At 42.1% G+C, this 14,317-nt stretch overlaps 1 protein-coding gene across 1 annotated transcript in view; it reads right to left on the bottom strand.

Annotated features, from left to right (window-relative positions):
• Positions 1-10,509: 10,509 nt before the first annotated feature.
• The window catches only part of NRP1 (neuropilin 1), a 279,683-nt gene continuing 275,875 nt past the window's right edge, over positions 10,510-14,317 (bottom strand). The window contains 2 exon segments of the mRNA XM_069648055.1: positions 10,510-13,690; positions 13,693-13,938. Of these exon segments, the coding sequence (XP_069504156.1) occupies positions 13,623-13,690; positions 13,693-13,938 (314 nt within the window). The 3' untranslated portion in view covers positions 10,510-13,622.

The following is a 14,317-nucleotide window of genomic DNA, read 5'->3' as shown; positions in this document are numbered from 1 at the left end:
AAGTCATACTGATTTCATATATGTGTCATATTTTAGGTAATTTCCAGGCGATTGTGGGGATATAAAATTCATCCACCTGCGACTCAGGGAACTGTAATGGCCATCTAAATTGGGTTTCTAGCTGATCTGAAAATGTTCCAAATTTTGAGAGTTGATGAAAGGGATGGGGTAAAATTAGGGTTATGGGTAATAAATAACATGTTCCTAGTGATGATGCCAAATGCCTGTGCAACATGGTGTGGACTCGGCTGTTTTATTGAATTCCCTGTGATTAGCTAAATCAGAAAAATACATGTATTATATTATGGCATTTACTAGTAAAACACAATTTTTTTGATACATAACTAGTTTTTGCCAAATATTTGACATGAGAACAAATAGGGATTACAAATGGGAATTGCAATAGGTCTGCTCCAGACTCCTAAACCAATCCTGCGAAATGGGCTGGATTTGGGAAGAGAGAGAAGGGTAACTGTCCATTCTTATTTGCGATAACTCTTGCAGGGTACTCCCCAAGATTGTAAACTTGATGGTGTCATTGCTGCTATATAAATAGGATGCATTATGAGAGAAAGGGAGAGCTCCTAAAATATTTCATTAGGGAGAGCTGATGAGATTTACCATTTTACAGCCGCAAGGAAACACCAAAATGAGATTTTGCTGAAATTGCTTATTGGTGGAGTGGTCTATTGCTGGGAAGGCCTAAAAGCTGACTTGGTCCTCTGCTAAAGATCCGGGACCATCCTTGAGAGTGGAGTGACCAGACTCCTGCCCTGTCCTTCCAGAGTGTCCTGAAATGCAGCTGGCTTTCCTGAACTCTAAACAGAGGTTTTAAATGTAATTAGAATTACACCATTTGAAACCAAAAGGTGGGGTAGTCTGCTTGGGGCAAAACTGTGTAGATCCTTAGTCTATTTAACTAAAAATATTAATTTAATTAATTAATTAATTACCTTTGGCAGAACACCACGGGGCAAATTTTGTTAAATTCGAAATTAACAAAGCTCATTCTGAGTGTGCGCTCAAAATTATAGTCTGTAATTGAATTGGGCAATCCTTCTGTTCAGCTTCCCCAACACAGGCCTTTAAATGGAGGGGGGTCTGTAATACAAATTCTTAAATCATCCCAATTTTTACTGTCCATCTTCTCCAAAATAGACATCAGTGAGGGGGTCTGAAAATAAACCACTAAATCACTCTGTATTTATTTAAAATCAAAAGTGTGAGTGAAATCATAATTGCCATATACATTTGTACCAATCTATAAACCCAACTGCCAGCTTTTTAAGTGCGCAGGAAAATCGAAATTGCACAGCACTAAATTTGTAAATTGCGTGTGTTCATTGATCAGTTTATTTCTTGAGGTGAAAACCGTGTAACGTAAAGAATTGTGATTTGTGTTTTTCCCAATCAACTTGCATTATTAGTGTAACAAGAAATGTAATCGTGAGCAACGAAGAAGGTGGCGTGTGTCATTTTCATGTGATCTCTACTATTTATCATTCAAATAAATACAAATATATTTCCTGTACCCTGGCCTGGCTCTTGGCTCACTGTGAGCCCAGAGGGGGAGATTTGTGTGACTCTATATGAGTCTTCAGTAAGCCCAGCGCTAAAAAAACGTAAGCAAGTATTTCAGGGCTCCTTGATTGGAGGTGGGAAGGAACTCCCCAGGTTAAGGGTGGTGTCAATATAACACGACAAGCAAGTCAAAGGTTCTTTGCAATAGAATTTTGGGGGGAAATGGCTGCATTTTCATTTCTGAAATGCTTCTCAACCTCTCTGCTGCAGAGCACCCCTTCTCTATCACATATTACTACTACTGGATGGAATAAACTCAGACCCTTCCCACAAATCGAGGTAACTCTTCGTGCCCAAGTTGTTTGTACCTGGTCCAATTCCGTCCAGTGGTTTTTTTCTGTGCGCTGTGCAGACATTTGGAATTTTGCTCTATGGGAAAATGAATGAGAGTAGGCCAAAAACATGTTTTTATGCTATCTTACTAACTTTTTCATTTATTAACAAATCTTTCCCTGGTGTTCCATTCTGGGGGTGAGGGATGGCGTGACAAACTTTTTGTCTGTAAACCTTCAGCCGAATCCGTCATGCAGGTCAAACGTCATTATCAATTACATTTGCTAGTTTCCTATACAACATTATACTAACCTTAACTATATTCCAGCAACCACTGCACTATAATACATATTTATATCGAAAATCGAGCACTACTGTCTAGATTTTAACTTAAACTTGAGGTGAAGACCTGAAGGAAAATCGCCTCATGTGTCTAACCTTCCTCAAGGACTTCCTAGAATGCTCTTCCCCTATCAAGTAGTTAGTTATTTACAGGGGGATCTTGGATTGTGCCTCCAAGACACTCTGCCTAATTCAGTCTCCTTTCAATCATGCCAATATCCTCCTCTCCCTCTCACTATCTGATGTTCTCTTCTTGTTGCTCTCCTGCCTTCAACTCCTCCCACATTAACACTTCTGCACCCCTTCCACGTCTTGCTTCCACCCTTTGATGTTACACCTCCCTCCACCACTCTACCACTCCCTCATCCTCACTAATTCTCCCACCTCCATGCTACTGCTCACTCATCCATACCACTATCTCCCTCCTCCACACTACTATGCATCTCTCTAGACTACTACTCCCTCCTCCACACTAATACTCCCTCCTCCACACTACTAATCTTGCTGCTACACTACTACTCCCTCCTCCACACTACTACTACACCCCACCTTCTATTCAAGCACACTCCTTTCACTCACACAAGCACTTCACATTCGCTCCCTGCACTCAGTGTCCTAAACACACTTCATACTATTGCATGCACACTCACAACACAGAACAACTTGCGCTCACTAAACAAGGCCTCACCTATTTCAAACATGCCCTACTCAATCCACACCAGCATCGTTGCTCTTGCTGTTCGCTTGGCCTGCCACCTCCTCCTCTGACCATTCCACAACTTGCTGTTCATGGGGTTGCTTTTAGCCCCCTTCCAACCTTCTGATTGTTCTGCTGTCCCTGGCCAATATGGCCCTGTCTTCCCCACCCAAGAGGTGTTACATACATCAATATCTTCATATTGTTCCTTAAGTCCCACTCTCTGTAACCTCCCCGGGCTACCGCAGACCAACAATTGCTTCTGTGTGGTGTCCCAGTTCTGTTAAGAGGTCTGGTCTGGCTGCTTTTATTGCATGTCCCTGGTGGTCTAATTGAGCCATCCTGGTCTCCTCATCACAGGCAGTGTGCAACTTTGGTGACTGATGATTAGTAGTTTCTGCTCCTGCCTTTGTTGCTTCTCCTCCTGTGGTGCTCTTTGTCTGTCACTCATGTAGGCTTTCTGCCGGGTCTCCATCCCTCATTCCACTAGCTCTCGATCTCTGCTGGAAAATTCAGAAGTCTTTGCTTGGGGTGCTGCTGATTCTCCTTTCTGTGGGTGTTCTTATCCTGGATCTGTTGTGTCTCTGGAGTAAGATTAGAAACGTGTCCAGCATTTGCAGTCGTAGGCATGGGGTGATGCAACTTGGTACTGCACATAAACAAAGTAGTACATGGGCAGGGGACACAAATTGGCCCCTCCGAACTGCCACCACCCCCCTCTTGGGTAGGGCTGGCTCTGGATGTCTCCCTGGTAGGCCTCCAACACCAGGCTGTGAGGGGTTCACATCCCGTCTTGACAAGATCTGGGTACTAAGCTTGTTGCACCTTTCAATTAAGCTTACTGCAAATTTGAAATCTACTTTGTAACTTTGATGCTCTAAAGAACATTTGTGTATGCGTTTAAACTGACGACATTAGCATATGTAGCACAGTGTTGAAGTTCCTGATGCCTGAATGGAGACTGGTGGGTCTATTCGCTTTACCTTTCCCATGAAAGCTTTAACTACTGTGACTTATCCCTAATCTTTCGTTGTGAAACATCAGTGAATTATACATTTATCTACTGTCTAAGAGTTGTAGTAAATATCTGGCTTGGTGCACAGTATTGATGCATTGCCTGTTTGTTACACCAGCTAATTTACCTCTTCCACTTATTAAAGTCGTCTTTTTTGTCCTAGGCTTACAAGCTTTCATCGAGATGTCCTTGCATCTTTGAGGCCGGTGCAAGTGTCCAAATCTTATGGCTGCAGGAGCCATGTTTCCCTATTCAGACTCTGCAGATAGGGATGTGTGATCTTTTGACATTTTTGTGTTTGTGTCAACAGATCTCTGTATGTATAACTCTTTACAGGTGGTTTCACTGGCATGTGTACTAGATGTGGAAACACAGTTGTCTCACCCAGGTTGGCGCAATGACTCTCCTCTAGAAACGTCTGCACTGCTCTGTATATAATGCTATGATATGCCAAGTCATTTATAACGCGCCTGTACAGGTGTGTATATAGGGGCTGTTGTGGGAAATGTGTAGATAAATATCCCAATAACATCTCGTCCAGGGAACATTGCCCATCAATCCTCCATCTGAGAGCCCGGATGTGAAGTGCTGACATTTTTAATTTATACATTCTTCAAATAACTCTATGTGTAGTGTTTGCCAGCTGCTGAATATGCATGTTAAAACATGAGGCAGATGAGATTGTTGGCTGTGCAATTCTCAATCCTTGACACACGTTGTGCCACTAATCAATGCCCCTCTCCTGATGCACCTGAAGCAATTTTGCTGTGCTATGTTTCATTGGAACTAGGAACCCTCACTGTTGTTGAAAAAACATTGCTCTGGTGTCGTCTGTGCTTGTCGGAACATGTTCCCTAACCTGTGCCTGAAAGCTGAATACTGGCAGATGCTGATTGTTAGGAAAGATTTTCATTTAGCTACTTTCCACCCATAGACTTCTATGGGACACTCTTTCCTTTTGCGTGTTTTGAACCCTGACTTTGAGTCCTGACTTTCTGGAGGTAAGGAAAGCTTTCTGCTTTACTTGCCTTGCCCTTTTTGCTCATTCTTATGGGGAAAGTGGCTAGTCCCCGAGACTATAAGTATTGAGAGACTACATGCCTCATTATGAGGTCGGCGGTACCTCGCCGGTGCTACCGGCGGGTTGCCTCCGACCATATAACACTGTTTCTGCCACCTGATATCCCGGTGCCACTGAGATATTACAATTCCTGGCGGCCCATGATGTCAGGCAGCGGGAACTGTAAGTCCCCATTCCTGTGGAGTCCTGTAGGACTCCTGTAGGACTCTACAGGAATGGGGCCACGGGAGGCTTCCGTGGAAACCATGCCTGCAGGGGCCGGTGCTCCCGGCAGGTTACACCTGCCCGGAAGCAGCGGCCCCGGCAGACATGATCGTAGTCTGGCGGTCCAGAAAGAGTGCCCTCATGTTGCTACCGGCACCCTTATTTCCAGACCGCCAGACTTGTAACGAGTCCCTACGTCTCTAGTTTGGAATATTTTCATTGTTAGAATTGCAAACATCCCCTTCAACTGAAGTGCAGTTAGGTTACTTTGTATCTTTATATCTTTTTATATAATGGATTTTTGGTAACTTTTTCAATGTGCTTAAGACAAGTGGGTGGCAGCTGGGACATTTGTACCGTGTTTCATACATTTTACTAATGCCCTGTCGCATTTATTGTGAATGGCTACTCAATGTGGCTAGCACTTTCAGATGGCTGTGCTTCAAGGTTATTCGCTAGTTCATTGCCTTCTCAGGTCAGGCCTTATATGGAAATCCCTTTCCCAGGAAAAGCTGCGGCTTTTACGGGCTAAGTGGCAGTTTGTGTGTGTGCCAAAGAAGGGTACTGTCAAATCTCTGACACCTGAATGTCTGTTGATGGAGAGATATGGTGACCAGTGACTTTCTATGATTGTATAGCCACTGGCTGTTTGAATTGTACAGATCCTTTGCCATTGGTGGGCTTGGCATATTTTCAGCTTGAATCTTGGATAGAAGGAGGGCTCCAGCAACTAATTATCAGTTCACCGTTGGAGAGAAGATTCTATGAAGAAAAGCAGCCCGTTGATGAACTAAGGACGACCCCTGCAGCTGACCATCAGTGAATCGAGTGTCATCAAAGTGAAGCCCAGCTTCTTAGTCCTAAACTCAGGAAGGTGTTTGTTGATGCTTGGCCCCCTGGACTGGTGAGACCAACAAGTCTCTACGCCTGCTTGAGGATCGTGCCATGCATCAACTGGTCGACTGACCAGCTGTCTCCTGGGATGCCATGTTGCAGCCATCACCGTTGCAAGCAGAAGCTCTGAATTTTGCAGATCTTCAGTGTTTGCAACAAGACACTTGCTCCTGCATTTTCAGCCATCTCACACCGAGGGACGCTGTGCTGGGCCTGCTCCTGTCCTCACTGCTAGACGATCACCTATTGCTGCCTGACCGTGGTTACCTTCATTGAATCTTGTCGTCTTCGTGTCTTTGAGCTGTCGCATGGCCGATCAACCTTCAGAGGTCTTCACCTTTCTTCATTTGGGTGTTCTACTGGAAGCTGTCTGGTACTGATTTGAAAGCACTGCGACAGACCAGAACTAAATCCTGTGACTGAAAGTAACCTCGGCTGTCTAGGCATGGAGACAACCCTCGTGAAAGCAACCAAGACAGAAGAGCAAGCCTTCAGTGAAGCCTGGAACCTCCACAAGTGGTATCCGGAAAACTCTGAGCCGTTGGGGGGGGGGGGAGTCTACCTACATGTTGCTGCCCAGTCTCCGATAGGGTAAAAAGGGCATAACGTCCTGACCCTAGTTCACTCTGACCTTTGGTGGTAGAACCTGGGTTAAGGATCCCTCCCTAGGCCTATCCTAGTGTTTTGGGATTGAGTTAAACCCTGAACTGAACTCTAACTTTTTTAAAACTCTTATTAATCATAACCCTGGGGCACTGCAAATCTCTACATAAAAGAGTTATCTATCTAAAGAGTTTATACTTTGGAACTGGTGACATTTGGGCACAAGCCCCCAAAGTGTCTTATGGTTGGACATTTTATGATTATTTTGCAGAGTTCTTGCTATTTCAATGCATCTGTGTTCTTTGCTGTGTTTCACTTGTTACTGAATCAAATGCTGATTTATTCTTCCCAAGGTTTTATAATGGTGTGTGAGAAAATGCACCTATACGTTTCATCTGATTAGTGTGTAAACTAAAGGCCTAATAGTTGTATTTGTATACTTACCTATCTAACTGTAATTTCTGGTGTTGTTCTGTGTGGACTATAATATGACCAACATCAAGCAAATATTATAAACTTCTTTTTTGGTCAATCTGGCCTTCTGCGTACTTCCTTCTTGGTACCTCAGATCTGTGACTAGATCATTTTTTGATTATAATAGGGTGACCACAATTGGCTCTAAATTATTAGCCTTGGTTCCTTCACCCTTGGCTAGCAGCCCCTTCTTTTTCTGTTGCGGTTGTTCTGTGTGGAGTCATTGTAGCCCTAGACCAAGCACAGACCCTTCCTGAGACTAAGTCTTGCCGCTCTGCTAGTGCACCTTGATTGGGTTTGGCTAAGCTCTCAGTGTCTTCCCTGTTCACCATAATAGGGTGGCCTCCCAAATCCTCCCCCCAGGGATGATTTTGGAAATACCTCTTATGTATAATCCCTTTTCGTCTAGCATGCACACCCCTTGGATAGTGTAGGATGGGAGTGGAGTGTGCAAATCTATAATCGAGACATTAGTTGTAATGGTTATCCAGGGACGTCATTTCACCAAAATACCAGGGATAGCAGAAGTGACATCACACGGCCCTTGACCCCCGATGACATTACAGGATTTTGACCCCACCCCAAAGTGATATCACGGTAAGCGATGTAACACGACCTTTCACGCGTTTACAAAACAGGAAGTGGCATCACATAGCATTGTACACTACAAAATATATGGTTACGATATCACTATAATGTGATGTACATTTCATACAAGAATGGATCGCCATATGTATCGTTAGGATCAGTGCGTATAGGCCCAAATTACCAAATTACTGTGAATGCAAGGAGACATCCAGGACCAAATGATAACGGTGTGTTATTATATAGCACTTACAATTAAGTGCTTTATATAGAACAATATACACCCAATATCACCAAACCTGTGTTGGTACTCATTTATCAAGCTTAGAAGGATGAAAGGCTGAGTTGAGGCAATTATGAACAGACTAAATCAGTGACTCACCCCTTGAAGTGTGTCTGAAATAGACCTTTAATGAGTCTAGCAATTATTGTATAGAATTGCAGAAAGACACATTATTTGGTATTCCTATTCTTTCTTTTTTAGGGTCAGTGCTGAAAGTGTTAAACTTGTGGCACACCCGTTCTTATTTTTCTTATTTCTTTTAAGGGGGTGAACAAGAAATCCAGCCACTCCAGAAGTAAAGACCCACATGGTGCTGGCCACAGCCCAAGAGCTTGCATTACAAAAAAGAAATAAAAAATAAAACATTCTTTTTTTAGAGGTCGCAAGGGAGACCACAGAGGTCACATTTGTGACCTCTGGTGACCCCTAAATGACATCCCTGTGGTTATCTAGGTGCAGGGGTTTGTAAAAGAGCATCCCTTTAAGAGGTTCAGTTTGTTCCGCCTCTAGAATGGTTGGATGATCTGTGTGTCATAAACTGTAATTTAAGTGAATTTCTATAGAAACTTTCTGCCCCTTTTGACGGCCTCACTGCACATGGCTCTTTAAGAAAAAGGGGACACATGGTTATTTGTTGGCCAGTGGGAGAGGCGGATGTGAGACATATGGTGCTGATGGCTCCAGGTCAAAAGTACCTGGCTTATGTTTGCTGAACTACCGTCTATGGGTTTGGTGGAGATACTTGGGAGTATGTAATCCACCATGACGAGCCCAAGATCTGATCCAACTACTGCACTTTGGGTCTGCTTAGCAGCTCATATGGAAGAGCATGATAGGGCTAAAGGGGAGGGATAGTCATGGCTCAATTAGTGTTGACATTGTAATGGCTAGACCCAAGATGGCTTTCTTTGGGAGTTTTGTCTTTGACTGATTAAGGGTGGTAGGAGATATTAAAGGGTACACAGTTAGTTGGGGGGTGTGGGACATGAGGGGATTAGGCTTCACAAGGCCAAGCAACCTGCAGCCCATCACTCCTACCACTGGCCTTGTCAGACAGGACCCATTTCACTATTTCGCATTGCCACTTTCTCTCTCTCTTTCTTTCTCTCTCTCTCTCTCTCTCTCTCTCTCTCTCTCTCTCTGTAATAGATATACTGTAGCCCATGTGCAACAAAACAAGGATCTGCAAATTGGCAAATTTGGGAGAAGGGCTATCTGGAAGCTCCACTCATTACCATAAACTGGATGCTGGAGTTTTTGGGAAGCAAAAACTTTTGGTTCAGACATTGGTCTTCTTGAAATTGGACTACATGTGCCTAGGTACCATGTTCAATGGCATGCTGTTATTTTGCCCATCATGGCATCACCAGTTGGGGCCGCCACAATGCATTTGTCAGGCATTCATCAGGTTGTCGGGCACGGGCAAGAATCCCTGTATATTTCTATCAAAGGTCTACCCTTCTGTCTCCCATAATCCTTAAGTGCCTCCTACACAGTGCATGCAGCTACGGGACAAAATTGAATTCCCCCACCCTCACCTGCAATGTTTACCAAGTGTTGAGGCAGCACCAGAACTTCTCTCTCAGAGGTTCTTCACAATGAAATGATGAGCAGAAAAGGCAGAAGGTGGAGTGTAAATGTTTCCAAGTTCCTCGTGAAGGTGGGAGTCTTGTATTGACTGATATGGCTTTTGACAAATATGTTAATGCATGAAAAAGGTTTTGGTAGCAAAATGGGGTGAATCCGAGGCTAAGCTAGATTTATTTAAGGATGACGGAGACCAGTAAATAACCACAATATTGTAGACAATGGACAATCTGTATGTTGTTAAGGCATTCAACAGAGTTAAATGGCCCATCTTCAAAGAAGTACTGAATAAGATCGGGGTGATTGAGAATGACTCACTTGGGTGAACATATTGTATGAGAATCCAAGGGCAGACAAAAAGGTCAACTGCTGTCTCCTGGAGGATCTTTATATTTGGATGGTGAACATGGGTGCTTTCTGTCTACTCTCTGCTTTGTTGGGGCCTTGTTGCATATGATGATTGCCATAAGGAATCGGGACATCCAAACTATTTTTGTGTCCAAAAGGTGGTTTTATTCAAAATGGATATATCAAACAACCAAAACCCAAACTCTGATTCCCCGACGCTCTACTAACAAAACCCATATTGTGTGCATGTGTTTGTGAGTTTGGACGCATGTGTCAACAACTCCTACTTTTATGATAGGTACATCATTTTTGCAACATGTAGAAAAGGTGAGCAAACAATTCCATGCACCCTGATTCGCTCATCTTCTCCTGTGGCCCAATTTACTTCATGTTGGAAATTCACAATTTTTAATGGAATAAATGATGCAGAATTCACTGATCTCTTATTGCAAGTATGGAAACTGCTTTTAGGAAATATTGTAAAAACTGATCCAATCCTTCGAAAACATCACAATTTATATATAAATGAATAATGCCCCCTATTGTATATTTTTATGAAAATGTTTTATTCAACTGTATCTTTGGAATGTAGTAGTCATAGTTTGGAATTAAATTACAATTCGGTTCTAGGTGATCTTATGCTACTCAATGTCTGAGAATACAAATGTCATTTAAAGTTAAGGCTTCGCTGTTCATCTTAAAACAACAATTTACAAGTGTCATTGTCATAGAAAATAAAAATTTCTGTAAAAAAATTTGCACAAAATTTTATGATGTTACAAAACATGAAGCAATAATATAGCAGTAAAATGAAATCATTTTACCCCAGAACTGTTTTTTTTATAGTTTATCAATAAAGAAAAAAATATGTTATTTTACATTTTAAAAATCATGAAACAATCTAAAACAATATAAACAGAACGATTTGTAACACTGCTTTTACAAATTAATCATTTTATAAACATATAATATTTTAAATATAATTATCAGTGCAAGATTTTTTTATATTTAAAGTTGCAGTATCATTTTTCTTTTTTGATTGGTGACTCCTTCAGAGGTTTTTCTTCCCCATAGTGCTATGATCGTATGGCAGGATGTCAATCAAATCATTTGAATTTACAAAGTAAATATTCAAATTACAGTAAGTGTATGGTCATTTAACAAGCGGCAAATACAATAATGAAGGGAATCAGTGAGTAAACAGACTCTGGTTGTACAATACTACAGTCATAATAAGTACTCCCATTTATTCGAGAGGCGTTGACATTACGGATCCATAACATAACTGGTTTCTGACTTTTGATCCCTCTGTGACTGATGGTATATGCACTTCCTGTTAGTTTTATATTGATATTTACTACGTTCCATGAAGCAATGGTATCAAGGCATCACCTCTCTAAAGACCAGGGTATCGTGTCCTTTGGGAAAAATGCACACATGACTCCTGGTATGGTCTGAAGTGCCCTGCAGTTCATAAGCACTTCCCGTTTAGCTGTTGACGCATTGAATAAATTAACAAAGAAACAAAATACAACTGATAAAAGTGCAGTAGAAAGTGTAGACAAAATCTGGTAAAGTCCAAAACTATGTCCTTTAGGTTTCAACTGAATAGCCAACCGAGAGGTGTCTACAAAATATCTAGGGAGAAATTAGTATTGTGGGACAAAATCACGATCTAGTATTGGTCGATGTTTCTATGCCTATGATGGTTAAAATTAGCACAAAGCTGCATCGAGGCTCGGTCCCATGTTACAGATCATTTGCAACAAGGTTAAAAGTCTTGGCATGATGTCACAGTTCCTACGATTAGGCTAATTTCAACAATGTTTAATTTGTATTTAATACCCAATATATGCACTGCACATCTATGTATGAAAACCCTACCGAAGAACATGTATTTCCCACAACAATCATCCTCACAAACATTTTCCCATTGGAAGCAGGACCTCACAGCTCCAAAAATGACCAGTTAGTTGCACTGAGCTAGTTCCCCAGGTGCCTGAACGTGTAGACATCCCTTGCCTAACACGAAAGGGAGTATCCTAGGAAAGTGATTGATTGAGAATCAACTTTTGACTTCAAATGAAAGAGCCAAGGTTCTTAGCTGCTATCATTCTGACCTATGGGGAAACTGTTGCTCCGATCATAAGCAGGACTGTGTACTTTCTATTTTATTTGAGTGTGATCTTATCTATAGAAAGTTTTTTTTTTTTAAATGGATTAGTTGAGAGCATTCATTTCTTTGAACCAGTGGTTTGTATGATGGATTGGTTTCAAATTATGGTGTTGAAATCATAGTGGAACGGCTCATATTGTTCCTTTTAGATAGGGATCAAGATGATGCAGCTGCTATAGCTGATATGGGTATAGCTGTCATTTTAACTTTCGAAATAGCACCCTTACTTGCGTCACTGCATGTCCTTATGTTGAAATGTCAGGCTTACAATGGAGCTGAAATATTATGGATTACTGAAAAATGATACTGTCACTTTAAGCTCCTAACAAGAGACCCAAAGTTAGACTTTTGTGGGTAAAGTTCCCTTATTTTCGTTTGAACACGGACAGGGAGTTTTGATAAGATCCGTTGCCATTTCGATCAGCAGTTTAAAGCTGCAATGTCCTTTTTGCAATTGATTATGGCAAATACTTCAGCAATCGACTCGGAGCGAGTATACATTTGAAAATACATTCTATATGAAAGAACACGAAAAAGAGATATTGCAGCTTTATGCAAAACAAAGTTAATGAAATGACATAGAACATAACAAGAAGAGTAGAGCTCTAGAGCTACATTGTCAAATCTTCAGCAGCCCTTGCCTTTCTGAGGCTCCATGTATACGAAACGTATACGCTCATTCTAGCCGGCAGAGGACGATGAAAGAAAAGAAGGGCCCATACAGAGGCGAAGGATCTGTAATCAATATAAACACAGTAAAATGCAGCACAAACACAAAAAGGCACTTGAGAGGACATACACTAGCCAGTGCCAAGAACATTTTCTCAAGGGTTGGCAGTACGCTCTATTGCCCGTTGTGTCTGTCGATGGTGCCGTATCGGTTCTGGATGGAGCAGACAAGCACGATGTTGTGGAACACACTGAAAAAAAACATCAATAAACTTTGTACAGCTTGATTCACAGAGCCAACACATTCTCTTGGTACTGAGGCTACAGTACTTTAAGAACACCTTCCCTCTTTATTGCCTATGCACAACACCAGCAATTATGCACAAACACAGGTAGAGGAGTCTGCTAGCCGGCTGCTACTCCCGACAGTTCAGGGCACTGACCCATAGGGCAGTATGTCCCCCAAGAAGAGCCCGCCGAACACACCTTGTTGACAGCATAGTGGATTTTGTACACCGAAAAAGCACCCACAGGAGAAAAACAGAACAAAACAAAACAGCAGGGATACAAACCATAAATCAATCATACTTGGTCTCAACACCAGCATTAGATTATTCAAAAACAAAACCAACTGAAGAAGCGTACTGTACATGATTCAGATTATTACGTGTTGTCCATGTTTAGCGAGTATATTCACTGAAGCTCCTGAGAAAAGCTTGGCTCAGCGTCGATCAACGCACTTCTATAAGCCTGTACAGTAAAGATCAGCCGTCCCCACAGCGCAGTCATTGTGTCCTTCGATTCTGATGCTCAGGCACTGCCTTGCTCATTCCACACCTTCATGCCTCTGAATAAGTGTTCTGTGTGTTCAGTTTTTCTTTTTTTAACTTTACACCATCCACAAGTTCAAAATTATAGTTCTCCAGGGCAGACAAATTCCTTTCCGACATTCCATTGTGCCAACAGGCGCAGTAAAGGACGACTCCGCAGATGGCCCCCAAAAGGACCCCTAGTGCACTCATAGCTATAATCGTGATGAGAATGGGGTCCAGCGTCTTTAGTACATTGCCGGGTTTTTTAGAGATGTCTTCGGTGATCTCATTATCCACATACTTGGGTGTAAATCCTGAAAGAGAACAAAGAAAATATTGGCAATTTTCATAAAAATATCCTAACATGCTCTAGCCATGGATTTGGTGTGCATATATAGACTCTCCTTTCTATGAAGCAAAAATACTCCACAGCAGGCAAATGTTGACTGGAAACAGCGCTTTACCTTCCTGTCAATTCTTATCGTGAAGGTGGGTTTAATAGATAAATGTTCCCTTTCAACTGGACTGTGGTCAAGAATTCAACGCTCCCAGGTGAGCGAAACCCAGTAGAAGAAACAAGATTGCATGGGTATCAGCCTGGGTGACTACATCCAAGCCGGTGACCCTGAGATCATCATTCTAGCTAGTGCCAAGTTAAGGTATACATTTTTCCATTGCTTTGGACATAAAGCG

The sequence above is a fragment of the Ambystoma mexicanum genome, chromosome 2q (genome assembly GCF_040938575.1).
Source record: "Ambystoma mexicanum isolate Mex_15411 chromosome 2q, UKY_AmexF1_1, whole genome shotgun sequence".
NCBI lineage: Eukaryota > Metazoa > Chordata > Amphibia > Caudata > Ambystomatidae > Ambystoma > Ambystoma mexicanum.
This window is presented reverse-complemented; position numbering and strand designations above follow the sequence as displayed.